Genomic DNA, 19,320 nt, shown 5'->3' on the forward strand with positions numbered 1-19,320 from the left:
TTTATTAAATTCAAATCATACCAGATTTATCAACAGGTTAAGGATGAAATGTTTAGATTTTAAGGTCGGGTCATAAGTTTCTTATTAGATTCGGGTTAATTCAATTTTTATCAATGGATCAAATATGAACCGACTTGTTAGTGATAATCATATTAAAATTAATAGTTGAAACAAAAAGAGTTTCATGAGCTATAGAAATCCATGCAGTTATAAATTATTATTTAATTTAAAAATAAAAACAATTTCGCTAATTCAATTAGGAATCAAGATAATAAAGTATTTTTATATTCATTTAAGGGAGGTGTCCACTTTTCTTCAATTATACTCCATTTACCTTCTTTTTTTTTTTTTTTAATTGACAAAAAAGTCTTTGAATTCATTAATGCACTATGCCTTATTTTATGATACCATAACTACCCTTTATACCACTTTATTTATTTATTTTTTAGTTCATTTACTATTTTTTGTCTCTGTGCTATACTTTCTTTCCTTGTTCTTTTTGGAGGTCCTCTCAAAAAAAATAATTTCCATATTGATCATTTTATTTTTGGTAGTCAAAAGAGATAATTTATTTAAAACTGATCATTTTTATTTTTTATTTGTGCAATCAAAACAAATTCAAAAGAAATAATTTATTTTTTTGGGGTCTTATCAAAAGAGAAATATTCAATATATATATTTTTTAATTCTCTTTTTTCGTATTTGTTTTTTATCTTGACAAAAGAAATAATAATTTTCAATAAAAATCTTTTTTAAGGTTTTTTTTTTTTTTTGTTTTTCAATAGTTACTTTTTTTTTTTAGGTCTAGGTCAAAAGAGACAATTTATTGGACATAAATTTTATTTTTGATACTGTAAACTAAAAATTAGAGATAAGATGAGAAAATTTAGAAAGACAGTTGTGTCGAATAGCACCTCCCTTTAATTATAGAGTCATAGAAATGATGTTATATGTTATAATATTAGAATAATATTTTATTTTTGTTAAAATTTTCAAATTGTTGGTACTCCGTAATATTTTTAAAATTTGGCGTTGATGAGACGTACATTTAGTCAACTTACCCAAAAGAGTCTTCACTATCACGTGATTTCCCCGGTATAAGTTTCTGCATAAACCCCTCTAAAACCCAAATCTTGTCCATCTTTTGCAGAGAACATGGCGACTCGTCACTTCACTCGTTCTTTACCCTCCACCAAACAAATCCTCTCTTCTGTCCCCTCTCGCTCCTACACCTCTCTTTCTCTCTCTAACCGGCCATTTTTTCCTTCATCTCTTCTCCGTGTACGCCCTCTCGCCGCCATCTCCGCCAGTTTACACCAACTGTCGCCGGCAGCGACTGCAATCCGATGTTGCTCGACTTTTCAGAAGCCATTGTGTCTCAAGGACTCAGACCCTCAATCGTCGAATAGTCCAACCGGGCAGATCCTTAAGGGTCTCGATTTCAAGCACTGGCATGTTGTGATGGAAAAACCCAAGGAGGACGACATTACCAGGGATGAGATCATAGATAGTTACATAAAAACCCTAGCTATGGCTGTTGGAAGGTTTGGATTAATGTTCCAATTTTTTTCATAATTTTTTCCCCCTTGTTTTTGATTGATGAGAGATGTAAAGGAAGTAAAATTTTGGATCATATATATTTTTGTGTGTGTATGTGCGTATATTGTTTTTATCTTCGATTGCTAGGAGGCACAAGAAATTTGGATTTTGGATCTGATTTAATGGTTTTAATCCTTTTTTTTTTCCCTGAAGGAAAATAAGAATAAGAAAGCTACGCATGTTCTGGAAACTTTGGATTTCTGTCATTTATGTTGGATATGCTTCGTTTAATGATTGTAGATAAGTTACAGAAAATGAAATTTTTTGTGGAGAACATAATGTTAGAAATCAATGGAGCATGAATGACTTATCAGTTCAGCTGATGGATTGTAGTAATTAATAACTTTTGTTGTTGTTTGTGCCATTGTGTTTTGCAGCGAGGAAGAAGCAAAGAAGAAAATATATTCTGTCTCAACTAAATACCATTATGCATTTGGAGCCCTTGTATCCCAAGAACTTGCACACAAGATCAGAGGTGCTTCATGTACTTGACGCTTGGTTTCTGCTTTTGTTTATTCAGCTTGCAATTTCTAAGCATGGGTTGTTCAAATATTGTGCAGGACTTCCGGGAGTACAATGGTTGCTTCCTGATGCTTACGTTGATGTTGAGAACAAATATTATTTTGGTATGGAACTAGGAGGCATTTCGATGTCCCATAAATTTAAAAAATTTCTCATCCCGTTACTTTTTTTTTTTCTTTGTTGTTTGGAATGATTTTATTTTGCATTTTTATTCATCAATATTTTATGAACTTGAGAAACACACATTTTTGGGTGATAAATTTGTGTAATAGGGACGAGCTAACTTTTGAAAGCAAAAGTTTTTTTTTTTTGCCTTCTTCCAAATGGCTCTACTCATTATTTTTCTTTTCTTTTCATGTTTTTTGGTTGATCTCATATCTCATTGGGTTATCTTTACATCATTACATGCTTGTTTCTACACCAGGTTAATACTATTTTTATTTATTATTATTTATTATTTTTCTTCCCTTTTTACTTTAACTATGTAGTATATTTTTTGAGAAACTTAGCTCAAATGATTATTTAACATTTGGAGAACCAAACCAAGACTATTCATGTATAATGTCATATGCTTACATACTTGTCAGGTTACCTACAATGCGCATGTTGTCACTGATGATGCACCCATCACAGTTTTTCAACATGCTCTACTCATAGGTCGTCAATACCAAAAAAACATTGTGATTAATTTTGGTAGGGACTCGTGAAAAAAATATATATAAATGATATCTTACCATGTATACATGTTATGTGTTATTTACTGTATTTTAGGTCTCAAACTTAATAATTGCACCTTACTTATATACACAGAAGCGGATATTCTGCATCATATATGACACATTTTACCTATAAAAATGGAAACAGAAGAGAGCAAACCCACACGTTTGAGTTCTGAGTCGTAGTTGGAACTCGGAAGGGGTCATGCTTAATAAATATAGTTACAAGTAATGGGCCAACATGTCTCAATTTCTTGTGGATTAATTTTCATCATCCAAGCTTTTTTTATGTTTGTAACATGGGTTACTTCATTGTGTAGACTCATTCTGTTGTCATATATATCATATATGATATCTGAACCTAGCTATTCTTTTGGTCGTAGAATTCCAGGCAATGATTCAAGTATTGTTGAATTAAATGAACCCTCTTTAAGGTCAAAACCTGGTGCAATAGCAAGACTCCAATCTAGAAAATTTCAATCAAATTTTAACTCTGCTTCTGAAGTGAAGTTGATTCAAGTCATTGGCATCTTTTCCCTATTTACATCAAAAGATTGTTCTTTAAGTTTAATTAATGTGGATGAGGCATATATACATTTAGGGTACAATATACTGTACTTAGAAATGTTCCAGTTTTCTCTCTCTCTTTTTCTTTTCAAATTAACACAGTTTAATATGGGCATAGGCAAAAGGCCTTGTAGTTGGTATTTTAGTTGGCTTCTGTGTCTGTATCTGCATTTGCTGTATTGTAGTTTCTCCTCTTGGTCGAATATATATATATATATATTAGTGTCTCAAGTGCTATATTTTGAAAGTATTTGAAGATTTTAAGTTTAAAATTTGGAGTACAGATGCTTAATCATCAAAGTAATAGATTTTAAATTGGCTGGGCTAAAATTTAAGCTGCAATGGCAAGGTGTCCCACTTACTAGCACAAGATCAAGGTTGATTGGTTCAACTCACCAGCACTAGAATCTAAAATTTACTTTTTAGAGGCTGTATGCTCAATGAAATATTTGAATCACAAGCCATTCAATTTTTTCTTACCACCTACCGACATTCTATTCGGGTTTATTTAATTTCTTGCAAGAAATTCAACTTGAGGGTCAGCTCTGGATGTGGTATATTTAGCATTGTTCATCATAACTGGTCTTTCAGCTAAGAGGGAGACTGAGTAAGGCAGATGGATAATGTTAAACATCAGTCAGAACTCCACAGACCGCAGGCAAAGCTCCATGAACAAATCTCACCATCAGAAGGTAAGTAATTCGTGTTGGTGATGTCATGGCATCAGAAAATTTGAACCCAACTAGGGGGTTGCTTGCTTAGTTTTGAGTCTAAAACCTCAGAAAAAATTGGTTGACAGTGTTTTGGAAAGTGGAGAGAAATGAAAGGAGAAGAGGAGGAATTGCTTATTTTGGGTTTGTTTTAAATATGAGGAGGGAAAGGAGTGGATTGAGAGGGAGAAAAGAGAGAGTGTAACCCTTGGAATAATGTTTTTGGCTATCTTCCAAAATTGGGAGAATTTGGTAGGAAATGATTGGAGATTTAGTAATTATCCGTTTTGTCCCTTTTCAGGAACAAGTGAATTCATGTCTTTCCCTTATTATTCACAAAATAAAACAAATCATTTTCTTTTCTTTCTCTTCACTATTCTTCACTTTCTTTTCCTTAATTATCCAATCATGAGAAGAGGTTAATACTGTCCTCTCTTCCTCCTCTTTTTTTTTTATTTTTTTTTTATTTTATATATTATTATAATTTTTTTCTCCCTTTCATAACTAATGTTATCATCTTCTTTCTATTCCCTCGTAGTTATCCAAATGGAGAGAGAAGGTCTTCGGAGAATCAAACCAAATATACCCTAGATTTCTAACTACTTCCTATTTAAAATAATGCAAGGAGTGGTTACTTTAGAAACAAGAGAAACACAGATGAATCTTTTGCTATATACACTAGGAATGCATGCAAAGATAAAATATTTGAAAAGAAGAAATAAAAAGTAACATTGCATCTATGATGGTTGTGCCTTATTGTGCTCTTTCATGGTGTTTACATCTAGCCAAAAGAAAAGCTGTATATTTACTTCATGTGTGATTGAACTTTTTATAACAGATATGCACCATTTTCTCATCCACTGCCTTTTAGTTTCCATCTGTTTTCTACCCTCTATAATTTGGTATGTTGTGGATCTGCTGGTCAGCCTGCTGGTTTTCTTAACCAGAATTATCTTTTACCAGTGTTGAAGCATGCACTATTGTTTGTAATCTTTTGATTTGATTTGCATTGGCAGGGGAACCTTTTATTAATGGTATGGTTGTACCGTATGACCCCAAGTACCATGAGCGGGTGAGACACAATGATCGAATGACCACCATAACTCATAAGCCTGACAAATCAAGGCACTCCGAAAAAATACAAAATGAGCAAAATCAAGATTCTCAAACTCCTATGGCTAATCCTAGTATGCAGAACCCTGGACCCAATATGGCAGAAGTACCACCCTCCCATGCAAAACGTGCACTTGATATGGAAATGCCATCTGGTAAAACGGGAAGTTGGCCCAACAAGGGAGGAATGCAAGCAAATAGAACAAACGAGGCACCCAACGTGGGAGCAAGACAGCCGGATAATATGGAAGGAGCACTCAACTGGGGAACAATGCCACCAAACAACATGGGAGCAATGCCACCAAACAACATGGGAGGTATGCCCAATAATGCACTATATTCCCAATACTGGAATGAATATTACAATGGAGGCATGTATTGCAATCTGGGAGGAATGCAGGCGAATAATATGATAGGGGCACCTAGCTGGGGAGGAGTGCAGCCTAACACATGGGAGCAGTCAAACAACTTGCGAGGGGTGCACAATAATACACCAAATTTCCAGAATTGGAATGGACATAACGGTTGGGGCATGCCTAACAATCTGAGTGGAATGCAAGCAAATAATATGGTAGGAGCACCCAACTGGGGAGGAGTTCAGCCCAACAATATGTGGAGAAATCAGCCATACAACATGGGAGGATTGCCTAGTAACACACCAAGTTTTCAGTATTGGAACGGACATAACGGTGGAGGCATGCCTAACAATCTGGGTGGACTGCAACCAAATAATATGGCAGGAGCACCCAGTTGGGGAGGAGTTCAGCCCAACAATATGTGGGGATATCAGTCATGCAACATGGGAGGGGTGCCCAATAACACACCAAATTTTCAGTATTGGAGCGGACATAATGGTGGAGCTATTCCTTACAATCCGGGCAGAATGCAGGCAAGTAATATGGTAGGAGAACCCAACTGGAGAGGAGTGCCGCCCAATAATAATATGGAGGGAATGCCACCATACAACATCATAGATGTGCTACCAAACAACATGGGAGGGGTGCCCGATAATGCAACAAATGTCCAATATCTGTATGGACACAATAGTGGAGGCGTGTCTTCCCAAAACAGGGAAATGCCTGGTCCAGGGGCAAACAGGGAATACCAGGCTGATGGAAACACTAACCAGGCTCGAGATATACCAGGAAGGGATGTTCCCCCACCTCACCAAACCATCAACATGGAAGGGGTTCCTAATAAGGTGAAAAATTTGCAATACTTGAATGGACATTACAGTGGAGGCATATCTTGCCAAAACAGGGAAATGCCTGGTCCAGGAGAAAACAAGGAATACCAGAATAGCCACTCTCCTAGCATGGCTGGTGGAAACACTAACCAGGCTCGAGATATACCAGGAAGGGATATTCCCCCAGCACCCCAAACCATCAGTAGGCATACTGTAGATAAGTAAAGATCAGTTGTTTTTTAGTTCTAGTGTTTATGCTATAGATATTCCTTACATTTTCAATTTCATAAGAAAGTCTATGAATGTCATTCTGATTCAATACAGATGCTCTCACTGGTTGGATGAACAGACGGGTGTTAGCTTCTGATTTCTATTGGAAAGATTTTTTTTTTTTTTAAAAGTCTTTTCAATCTGCAGTATCGTTTAGTCCATGTCTATCAGTTTTAACACTCTTGGTTGATTGTACATGTCAATTGGTTATTCATGTTTTAGTAGGCCTCAATCACTATGGTACTTGGGGTGTTTTATAATATGTCATTTTGGTTTGCATGTCAGTTCAAACTTCTTTAATGATCGCTTTATATTGAACTGTTATTTTTAGTTCAGTAATTGTTTTTCTTTACACTGATTTATTATTAATCTTTTGGAAGTTTTATGCATATTGTCAAGAATTGTGGTCCTGACTTCACTTGGGACACCATTTCAACTCTTTTTATCATTTATCATTAACTGATGAGGTGGGGATATGTTGTATGACATGTACAGTAGGGGCTTATATTTCATCTACCATTGCACATTTCTGAAGTTATTTATGTACTCCCTGTTACACAGAAACTAACATCCAGACTATCTTCAATGCCATAACTTGAAACAACCAGAGTCTTTTCAAAACCAAATTATGGATACATTTGGTTCAATTATTATTTTTAATTTAAAAAAAAACCTTATTCTTTACTTCGGGGCTGTTGGTTTTCAATTTTTTTTTTTAGTGAATTATCAACCAAACAAAGTTCGTTCTATTTTTTTTTTTTTTTAAACCAAACACATTGTAGCTCTTGATTTATTTGTTACAAAAATTCCCAAGCACAACATCTTTCATTTTTTAATTTTATTTATTTTCTTTTGTTTTAATGTCTTCCATAATTACTTCAAAGAAGTCGTTGATGAATTGATATCGTACAAGGAGGACTACAAATATTTGAAAAAAAAAAAAAAAAAAAAAAAAAAAAAACAAACAAACAAACTTAGTTATTGCTTGCTGTAGCAATAGAAGTTAAGAGTGATCAAATACATGCATGCAACCATGCAAGTTCGGGTTTTGAATAGAGTCACTTTGTCAATTGACGTGAAAGAGAGTATTATATATGATTGAACTGTATAATCGTTGCAAGTTCGAGTTTTGAACAGAGTCGCTTTGTCAATTGACGTGAAAGAGAGTATTATACATGATTGAACTGCATAATCTTTACAGAAGAAAACGAAGGAGATGATGGTCATAATCAATAAGGAATCTCAAATAGAAATTTAAAGAGAAAATATTTGATATAGTTTATGTTAGTATTTTTGTTTCTTTTACAATTGACAAGAAACTCGCACCCACTTGGTAGAGCACAATAGGCAAGTCCATCCTGGGGTAGGCATTTCACCAATACAGAACCATAAAATGGACCTTTTTCCCAGAAATCAGATGGGACTGAACCTTACATTCATAATATCCAAACAATCAAATTGACAAAACCCATCTGTTACCGACATTAACCATAACGATAAACAAAATATTTCATAAGCTTCTACTACAAGAATAAAACTCATTTTCAGTTTCTGTTTCTGTTTCTGTTCGGCAGCATGGACAGTACTTCCCTTGCAAATTGCGGATCAACAAAGTGTTAAAACTAAGAACTTAAATCATGCAAAGAGGAATGAAATAAAGAGTTTCGGTAACTACAGTCTACATTACAGGTGGAGATGCGAGCTGGGCTCCTAAGAAGCAGCAGCTACTTCTGTTTTCTCTCTCTCTTTAATCACTTTCTTCCAGTTCTCTGCACTGTCAATTATTTCCCCAGTTTTGATTAGGTAACGGACCCGACTTCCATCCTCCAAGATTTTATGACCCACACGGCTTGTCACATCCTGTTCTTTGGAGTAGAGCATCACATTTGAGCTGTGAATAGGTGCTTCCACCTGAAAACACCAAATTCCAAGGAGTCACTTGTAGCCTCAATCATGTCAAGGAAACCTAATATGCAATTTAAATAACCACTCATTCCTGTGCATTTGCAGCTACCTCTAGTATAACGGGAAAAGTAAAGAGAAGATAACCAAAATAACTGGTAAGGAAGATAACCTTTATTATCTGCCCTGGCTCACCCTCTTCTCTGCTCTTCATGTGCTTAGTCTTTAAGTTAATTTCTTTTACTACCACCATGCTGTTATGTCTAAATATTTTGGTTATCTCTCCAATTTTACCCTTTTCACGTCCGGAAATAAGTTTTACAGTATCTCCAACCTTAACATGCATTTTTTGTAGCACTGGAAGACTGTTTGGCTTGCATTTTATCCGCTCCCATCGCTTGAGCTGCAAGAGGAACACAATAAACTATAGATAAGATGGTGAAATACCCGCAAAGTAGCAAAGTTGACAACCAGATCCAATCCAAGTAAAAAACTTGTATAATAACACCATTTTAACTGGTAGCCTATGGCTCGCAAGCCTTCATATAGCCCACGAGTACATTGGCAAGAACTAAGAAACTAGTCTGATGGCATGGCGGGATCATTTATTTCTAACATCTATTTCTTTTCTCGGTTAAGTCCAACATAACAACTTCTTCTTCTTCTTCTTTATGTATATATATTGAAAAAAAAAAAAGGGCTTTAGAAGATGCTAACTTAACACTCCATTTGGTCCCTTCTTTTTATTTAAAAAAAGAAAAAAGAAGGCGGAGGCTTTAAAAGACACATTTTAAAAATTTATGTACATTTTCTTCTTATTTCTCTCCAGTCACTTGGAAACCAACTAGAGTGAAAGGGGTAGGCACTTAAAACACATTTTGATTGTGACCGATTGACTACCGCTAGGGCTCTTCATGGTGATCCAGGTTTGTTGTTTCTTTTACCATTTCCTTGATTGCCATACATTCCTTAAATTTTGTTTGGGGAAGGATAAATGAAAAGGAAAAAATATATATAAATAATTATAACATGAAAATAGGAAAAAAGACCCAAAAACCCACCTTTGCAACAATAGGGCATGGCTTCTCTGTTGATTTGACCTGCAGAAACAATACACTCAAAAATTGTTATCAAGTTATGACTTTTATTTGATTTTTGTTATCTGAAGTGAAACAAACTTCAAGAACAAGATTGCAACCAAAAAATAATGTCCTCATCCTACAAGATCAACTCATACACAATTCATTGAAGAAAATGCCAACCAATTTCTAAACAAGAGATTTTGTTAAAAGAAAATCAAACAAAATTATATCTCATTTTACAATGTTTGAATATTCAACTTCTAGATATTTCAAACTGAACTTACGGATATGAAGAAACTAATATTCATCCCAGACAAGCAATTCAAAATCACCAAATCCTCACCATCAACAGCCCCCTCCCCGCTTCCCTGGGCCTTATAGTTTGCAACACAGATTGATTTACATGGTTCGGGCCTAGATATACACATCCGCGTAAATCTTTATCTGAACATATAGTTCAAAGAATAAACATTAGGCTGAAAAACTCGAGAGTGCTGGTCTTATCCTCCTCTATGTACATGAGACATTTTTTAGAGTTACAATAGTTCTTCAAATTTTTGTCAGAACATTAGAGTCAAGACTTCCCATGTCTTCTCTTTGTCTCCATTGGTGATGCCCTAATTACTCTATCAAACGTTTTCCTGGTTTTCACTTGAAAGTAACATTTTATAGGTACTTATTGAAAAAAAGGCACCTTATAGAGGCAAGTGAAGAGTGCCATACTAATGAGCACCGCTACATTATGTCCTTGCTCTCCTCTATATTTGCTACAAGAAGGAAGTGAACCATACAATTGAATTTAAAAAAAAAAAAATTAAAATTGGAGAATGGCTCATATATAAATTATGTATATTCAACCATGAAGGACAACAAAACCTAACTCCCCAATATTACATTAACTAGGTCTCTCCAAGGAAGAATGAGATTGAAAAGGCAAAATTCGCAGTAGAGTTATGCTTGTACATACAAGATATGAGAATATAAATGCAGAGACGGTATTTGTGCTTTTCTCCACGATTCTAAAGAGTAAACCACAATTGTGTATCCCATCAAGGGGCCAAAAATAATGAAAGTCATATTGAAATTATTTAACGCATTGGAGAAAGGACAAGCATGTCATTGTCACCCCACCAAAATAGGGCAAGGATTTCATCATCTTAAAATAGGTAAACTTGGCCTTGACTTGGGAATTTTAAGGCCTATACCAAACAGACCAAAACACGTACCTTATTTTACAACCTAATGGCGTGAACCAAATGACAATGAGTAAGACTGCAAACCCAACTGAAGCAGAATGCCCAGTTCCAAGAAACACAAAGTCTACTTGAAAAACAAGATCAAACAAACAACTACCTTCTCCATTTGTTAAAGTGATTGTCATCTCAGGCTTCTTGGTGAGTTATGATAAACATTCTGCTGGACCATAGGGACAAGAAGAAGGCCACAAGAGTAAGATTTGAGGCAGTAACAAAAAGCGCAAACTGCACAATGCCGAATGATAGACAGAAGACAAGACTGCCAAAGGAACTTAGTTAAGAAATGAATTATGTAGCTTAGATATAGTTGTTGAGACAAGCTTTGTTGAATTCAGTAAATTTAACGTAATTCATGACAAAAAATCAGAGCCACAAAAAGGAATTCAAGCAAGAATTTGCACACCCAACTAATTCAATTATGGCAGGTGAATGTCTGCAAACAAATCAAATTATTTACACCGGTCAATTGTACGAATCAAGGAACACAATGTTGATATATTGGTGATCTCTCCCACACAGTGACCAAACACTTCACAATCACGTTTAAATGTGGTTTTGATTTCTTCAACCCAACCCCCCCCCCCCCCCCAAAAAAAAATAAAATAAAAATAAAAAAGAAAAGAGAAAAAGAAAACACCTATTTGAAATCATAAGCAGAAGTCCAATGATGACCAAAAACAAAAAACCAGAGACCATAAAACTACATCAGGAAAAAAAAAAAAAAAAAAAATATTATATCAGGGTTATTACTCATTCACCAAAAATAGAACATAAGCTTTAGCTTGTGCAAGACCCATTTGAAGCTTACAAAAAAAAAAAGGCACAAAAGGGTTTTGATTTTATTTTTACTTTGGTGAAATTGCTTGCCATAACCTCCAAAATCAAATGAAAATTGGATTCAGACCCAGGTCTGCTGTACTTTTGCATCCGGATTATGATTGATTTTCCAAATAAAAAGGTTATGCAGATTATTATCCACCTTATCTCGATTGGGATAGAAGATGCCACTCCCAAGTTAATACCTGGTGATATTAGTTGCAAATTTCCAAAACCCATCTCAAATTATCAACCAAAAATCAAATTATGACTAGAAGTTTCAAAAATAGAACAACAGAAACTAAGAACTTTCAGTATCACAATAGCATGCATTAAAAGCTAAGAGAGAGAAGATGGCATACCAGAGGTGGGCATAGAGGGGGTGAGAAGCGCTGGCCCAAGAAGGAATTGGAGGTGAGAGAAAGAGCGCAAAAGGAGCTTTGTAGTGCAGCCATTGCGGCCATTTTAGTTGTGGCTTAAACAATTGCTACTTGTGGAAGAATACACTGTACCAAAACTATAGGCGATGATGAGGAATGAAAAGGATAAGATACGCACCGGGCGCACTGTTGCTGAGAAAGCCTATCCATCTTTGGCGGATTAAACCCGACCCGGTTATTATCTCTTCTGCTTTAGAAACACAATGTGGTATCGGATTCAACTTTGACTGCAATTCGGCCAGGTTGAGAGATTAATCCAAAGTATAAAATCCTTATTTTTCGTACCGTAAACTTGTATTGGAATCTGGTTGATCTGGTCAATAGGTGGATTAATCGAGTTAATTTTAATTTCACATGTAATTGTTACAAAATATGTGACTAATAATAGGTTTCCTATATCAGATCCCTGAAAAATACTTTTATCAGTATTCTACATCATTTAACTTCAATTTTTTATTCATGGCTTATATTTCACAAGAAAAGTGCAAAAAAGTTCCTCAAAACTATGTTCAAAGTATATTTTGTACATAGTACCTTCTGAATTATCACATTTTGTTACAAAACGACCAAATGCTTAAACTATAATTTATTAAATGACCATAATTGTAACGATCCAAATCGGGAGTCCGGATCGCTAACCGGGTCCTTAACCAGACCCGAGGACACACCATGGGTAAAATGATCATTTTATAATGTAAAAGGGTAATCCATCTTTAAAATAATCAAATGAGGTTTAAAATAATCATTCTTAATCGTTTTATGACAATTGGTAAAGTTGTACTGTCATCAATTATAAATTTTTAAAAGTACCCTTACCTGGTTCAAGGTAATTTTCAACACTATTCCACTAAAATAATCATAACTTTTAACATGAATGGAATTTGGGGATGAGATTGGTCCAATTGAAAAGCTAACTCAAAAAACTTGAAAATGAACTCAAGAATGACTCTATTTGGGTTCCGAACGAAGAAGTTATGACCACACAAAGTCAGGTGATTAAAGTTGATAGGCCGTCAAGGCAAAAGTGACCCACGGGAGGACTTGAGGGTCATCCAACGTGGATCAATCTTGGTCGAACACGTGTCAAAAATAAAATAAAAATTAAGTAAACACCCAATTTAATTCGGGTTTCTCCAACCAAAACAATTCACTGGCCCTTAAAATTCGATCGATATCAAACATTAAGAACTCCAATTTCTCCAACTGGCTCCCAATATCCAATCCACTTGCGGCGTGAACCAAATCAAACATGTTGTCATAAAAGGAGAATCTATGATCTAAACTCAAGAACAGAGGAAAAAGCCCTCTCGCATAAATGAATTCGCTAAATGGCGCATCAATATTTAGAGGGTTAGTGACTACAGTCACATTCCTCTCTGCCATTCTAGCAGCAAATGTACCAGACCCACCACCAATATCAAACCCATTTCTGATTCCACCACTTCCCATAGCTAATAAATCATCAATGAGGAAATCATTCTTGCTTTTAGCCTTAATATGCCTTCGATTCTCAAACCCATTAACCATTGAAGCAATTAACACAATCTCTATTCAATTTCTTGCCATTCAAGCAGTTTATATTCTTGCAACCAAGACCACTACAACTAAAAATCTTATCACTCGCATTTTTCCAAAGTGAAATGGGAAAAGTATAAAGATCCACCTTAGGAATTGACTTTGCAAAGCACCTTCTTCTCGGCAATGGCTCGCAACCTCGCAAAATCAGCTTCTGGGCAAGGTTCCAGTCGTCTGGGCATGGTCCATTGACCTTGTAATTCGTGTACTGGGACAGCAAATCCACGGATTTCTCACAAGAATGACCCATAGAGGCCACCATTTCAGTGATCCAAGTTCGTAAATCCTTGCCCAGAGGAAGTTGGTGGTGGTGGAGGAAGAGTTTGAGGTCATTCGCAGTGTTGGAGGACGGAGAAGACTCCGGCGATGGAGCCGCGGAGGTAGGTGGCGTCGAGGGTCATGGCTATGTGGATGGTCGATGATAATGGGTTCGGGTTGAGACGTGGTGAAGGAGAAGAGTTAGAGAGAGAATAAAGAGGGAGAAGACAGTTATTTTGGTCCTTTAGAATTGTTAGAGTAATGGGGCAAATCCAAATTAAATTGGATAGTACCAACTTAATTTAATTTTTTTTTTCGAGCGTCACCAAATTGGATGAAGTATGTCCAACTTGGATTGAACACAAATTAGAAAATAAAGGAATCTCACCTAAAAGCAGGTTTTAATGAATGGAAGTAGAAGAAAAAATTAATTTTTGGTGAAAAAAAAAAAAATTGCTAATAGTGACAAACTCAACATCAATTTTTAATTTTTTGTTATAATTTTTAATTTTGGTCACCAAAACAAGATTTAAAATTGCTTTGCTCTGACTTGGGTTCACAGTGACCTAGAGTCTTCGTTGGAAGTCCCTACATTTTATTCATTATTGGGCATCCTATTTAAATTAGGGTAAAGTGTCAAAAAAAAAAAAAAAAAAAAAAAACTCTCCTTACATACAAAGATGCAAATACTTATCTGGTGTTCAAAAGTACCCTTATATTTTTGTATGTGAGTACAACTAAGGAAAAAATAAATAAATAAATTCTCTACATTTTCTAAATTGAACAAATAAGGACATTTTGCCAATTTGAAGACTAAAATACCTAAAATATCCTCAAAACAAAATAAAAATAAATCACAAAACTTGGTCTCCTTTAACCTTTTATTTGCCATGAATTCAAAATTTTAAATTGTTTCAGCACTAATTAGAGTTCCTTTGTCGATAGTGGTAGTTTTTCAAAACTTGATCTCCTCCAACATTTTGCATTGCAAAGTGGATATCTTTTTTTTGGTAAATAAATTTTGTTTTTTTGGTAAATCAAAGTGAATATCTTTGTTTTGTTAATACTATAAACAAAATTATTTTATGATTCCTAAGATATCAAAATTCAACCATTAGGCATAATAAGCTAGTATATGTCACATTATAGAAAATTTGTGATTTTTATGCTTGAAAATTAAGAAAATGAATATCGAACTCCATTGATTTGATGATTTCTGTTTGGGCTAGTTTTGGATCTTGTTTGAGTGGTTTCTTAGCAGAGCTGGTTCTGGATATTTGTTTAGTTCTCGATCTTGTTTGAGTGGTTTATACTTGGTCCTAATTCCTCCAAGAGTCGTTGATAATTAAATTACTTGGAGCTCTAATCTGGCACTCCGCGCTGCTGTAGTCTGTATTACTCGCTAGAGTTTGATGATGCAAGTAACATAGGAAGCACAGTTGTGTAAATTGTGATAATTTGATGGGTCATCTCCGTTTTACATGTCACTCTCTCTAGTTAGGGCAACATGGTTTTGTTGTCACCAAGATAAAAGAAATTAGATTGCATAAAGCACAAACCAGTCCAATTTTTCTCTGTTTTCCCCTTTCATAAGCAATACATATTCTTTTTTTAAATAAATAATAAAAAACACTTGAGCATTAAGCAAACAACAATGGGAACAAAAATATTCCTAAGTTGCTCATAAATATGGAAACATGGGCCAAAAATCAAGTTTGGATAACTAGCTTGCACACCGCCCTTTAAATTGATGGAGCATTCTTTACAAATGTACCGAGTGATGTGGAGGGAATTTCCATCCGAAACCAGCTGCAGACACTTGCTGACATAACCACCAATTCCGTAATGCTTGCATATTAGATGAAGAAACCATGCTTGGTGAGATGGTAGAAGCTCAGACGATCACAATTTTAAGTATGAGGACAATCACTTGGTGCAAATAAATCAAGCAATTAGGCCTATAATAAATAAACTTTCCATCACTATGATTCCAAAGGGACAACACTTGTTAATGTCTTCTGAAAATGAAATAATGGATGTCATGAGCCGGATCATGATAATGGGAAACTTGTTTTACAGAAAAAAAAAAAAGTGTGCTAGTTGGCTGACTTAATTGAAGGATTTTGTAGTAAAATGGTATGATATATAGATATATACAATAATTGAAGGATTTTGTAGTAAAATGGTATGATATATAGATACATACAATAATAAACCAGATAGATATATACATAAATATATACAATTACCTCTCGCAAGAGAAATAATAATAAAATTCTTACATTTTGCTTCTTTTTTTCACCACCACCAGAGGTCCTAATTGCTAGTCTCCAAAAGAGTCAAAAACTCAAATTAAGGAAACAGTGAAGAAAAAGAAAAAGAAAAGAAAGAGTACAATTACGAAAATCATCATTCTCACCAACCAAAACTCTCTAGACGGAACCTTCAACAACTTTGGTCGGCAATCCTAGCAATTCCCATTCTATTGCCTTATTATGATTTGTTTCTCATCATTTTGATTTGAGTCATTCCAGTTCGCCTTAACCAGATGCACCAATCTTCGAGATCAATCTAGGTTCAGACACACTATCCTAGACTTCTTCCAATAATTTGTCTTTCTTTTTTCTAATAATCAAACTATCCATTTTTCCTGATTACTTGGTCTCATTCTTCACGGAATAATCAATTTGAATCTGAAACCCATTTGAAAATTCAAAGTTTCTTGATATGAGTATTTGAAGGTGTTGATGGATGAATTTTTAAAACAAATATTTGCAACTCAAGATTTCTTCTAATGGTTTGGAACTAATAGGCAAGCAAAAAAGGTTGAACCCGACCTGATGAAACCTTTGAAGTCCTTAAATACACATTATGAAACTTTTAAGAAACAGCAGAAAACGGAGGGTTTAAACTTAAAGCCCTTTCGTACATGTTATGAACTGTTAATGATACTAAAAAACCAAACACATATTTAATAAGATAGAGGACGTGTGTTTTAGTGGAATTAGGGTTTTCAAAGTGGTTGAAGGGAAAGATTTAAAGTGGGGTCTGGAAGTGTAACCAATAATATTATTTTAATACCACATAGAACTCGTGTTTTAATGAACTAAAAAAATATAACATATTAAGAAATTAAAAAAAAAAATGACTTACATTTTTAGAATAGAAAATTTAAAATATAAAAGGATAAAAAAAAATGCAATTAATAACCAATGAAATAATAATTGTGTTAGAAAAAATTAAGTACACTTTTAATTAAAAAAAAAAATCCAAACTAAATAAAAATTAACAATTAAGTGTAGATATTGTTACAAAATTGTTAACAATTATAATAATTTGGTGCCTTTTAGTGTGATTAATTTAGTACTTTTTAGAATTCCAAGCTAAATTCGAGTTAATAATTATAATAATTGTTAGTAAAACAAATTTAATGTAAAATATTTAATAAAAATTATTTTATATTTTTTAAAAATCTAAAAATATTAAGAAATTTGTCACATAGATATAGATATAAACAACTTACATATCATATGCTATGCGGCGGCACGCTTATTATCATTTTTGTAATCTTGTAAGTTAAGTTAAGACCTACATATATATATATATCATATGCGGCGGCAGGCTTATTATCATTTTGTAAGAGAAGTAAAGAGCAGCAGCCTTCGCACGAGTGCTTCTTTCTTCTTTTGTTCCTCGTTTGGTGAAGTTGGCCGAACCCTTTGAGTAATTGGGCAACACCGGCGCTGTCTCAGAAATCCTGGAAAAGAGGCATCTTCAGTACCGGCGACCTTAGTACGTAGCAGCCTTCTTGCCAGAAACGCGCCAAGAAACACAGGTCATCATTTCTCTTTTGACGATTTCACTTTTCTTTTGGCACCAAGAAACTTACCGACGAGCGGAATCTGCATCGATACCCCGGTTTGATACATACGGAACACAGCCTTCCCACCAAGAACCGCACCAAGAAGGCAAGAAACACATCAAACGCCTTCTCCATTTCCTTTCTCCACTTCAATTAGCATTGTTGCTTCTTTCTTCTTTTGTTCCCGGATTCGGTGACAGCCTTCGCGGAACACAGCCCTTGTCCATCACATCTCCGTCATCTGCATCGATACCCAGGTTTGATACATACGGAACACAGCCTTCGCACCAAGAAACACAGCAAACGCCTTCTCTATTTCCTTTCTCCACTTCAATTAGCATTGTTGCTTCTTTCTTCTTTTGTTCCTGGATTCGGCGACAGCCTTCGCGGAACACAGCCCTTGTCCATCACATCTCTGTCATCTGTTGCTTTCTTCACTTTCTTCATAGCTTAGGTTCAAGATTGCAACATGTCCATTAAAGAGGTTTGGAGGAAGAACTTTTCATGGGAAATACAAAGATTTGACAGTGTAATGTATAACTACCCGTATGTGGCATTTGATAGCGAATTTACGGGTTTCTTGCATGTGACGCCACGGAATTCTTCGGAGCATCAACTATATGAAGATCTGAAATACAATATTGATAGGATGTCATTGACCCAAATAGCTTTTACGTTATTTGACTGTAATGGAAATACCGGAGGTACATGGCAGTTTAACTTCCGAAAAAGTCCTGGTATTAGTTTCAAAAAGAATCAGCATGGAGGAGAAGGGGTTGACACGAACATTTTCGCATCGAAGTTGAAGAGTATAGTGGCGTCTCATGATGGCAAACAATGGATTACGTTCCATGGTTTATATGATATGGCCTATATGGTAAAGCTCGTAACTAATGGTCCATTGCCGAATTCATGTCTGGAGTTCAGCGAAAGCATCGCTAATGTTCTTGGTCGCGTATATGACCTCAAGTGTATGGCACGGTATTGTGGAGGATTGCACGGGGGTGAGATTGGACTACAGAAAATGGCCAACAGTTTGGGAGTACGACGTTTGGGGTTGGCGCATCAGGCTGGCTCTGATAGTTTTTTGACGGCCAGGCTATTCGTGAAGTTGAAGGAGGTATATGCATTGGATGATGAATGGCATGTAGGTTATTTGTATGGGATCTGCGCTAAGATTGAGAGGACAAAACTAGTTACCGTTCATCCCTCGCTACACTATTTTCAACCATTTAGTCGTTGCTCGTCATCAGCATATTCGATTTGTGTAGCATTTAATCAATTGTGTATTTAGCAAATACTATGATGTAGCAATGTAGCATATTATTTCTTTTCATGAAACTGTACAGATAAGGAAATCTCCAGAATTGCTGCTTTATAAAACAATCAGCTTATGTACTTAAAATATTTTGGTTGTGCTTACTCTACTCATAAAGTTGCACCCCC

General features: G+C 35.2%; 2 protein-coding genes and 1 pseudogene across 3 annotated transcripts; 1 reads left to right on the top strand and 2 right to left on the bottom strand.

Moving 5' to 3' along the window:
• Positions 1–8,174: 8,174 nt before the first annotated feature.
• LOC132308479 (large ribosomal subunit protein uL24c) lies at positions 8,175–12,267 on the bottom strand. 2 transcript variants are annotated; one of them, XM_059806564.1, is made up of 4 exons: positions 12,102–12,267; positions 9,647–9,685; positions 8,758–8,988; positions 8,175–8,594 (listed from the first exon to the last, which is right to left on the bottom strand). In XM_059806564.1, exons 1-4 carry the CDS (start codon positions 12,201–12,203, stop codon positions 8,394–8,396), a joined length of 573 nt encoding a protein of 190 aa, XP_059662547.1. In that variant the 5' UTR covers positions 12,204–12,267; the 3' UTR covers positions 8,175–8,393. The 2 variants fall into 2 exon arrangements, with proteins under 2 accessions (XP_059662547.1, XP_059662548.1); XM_059806565.1 differs by lacking the exon at positions 12,102–12,267 and adding an exon at positions 11,021–11,045.
• A 908-nt stretch (positions 12,268–13,175) lies between these two features.
• On the bottom strand, positions 13,176–14,151 carry LOC132309946 (probable methyltransferase At1g29790; annotated as a pseudogene).
• Positions 14,152–18,343: 4,192 nt separating this feature from the next.
• On the top strand, positions 18,344–19,168 carry LOC132309947 (putative CCR4-associated factor 1 homolog 8). The gene has a single exon (XM_059808197.1). The coding sequence runs from the start codon at positions 18,344–18,346 to the stop codon at positions 19,166–19,168; it is 825 nt and encodes a 274-aa protein (XP_059664180.1).
• Positions 19,169–19,320: the final 152 nt, after the last annotated feature.

Source organism: Cornus florida, unplaced genomic scaffold (genome assembly GCF_030987335.1).
Source record: "Cornus florida cultivar Cherokee Brave unplaced genomic scaffold, ASM3098733v1 CherokeeBrave_3.0.0_Hap2_Chr05, whole genome shotgun sequence".
Lineage (NCBI taxonomy): Eukaryota > Viridiplantae > Streptophyta > Magnoliopsida > Cornales > Cornaceae > Cornus > Cornus florida.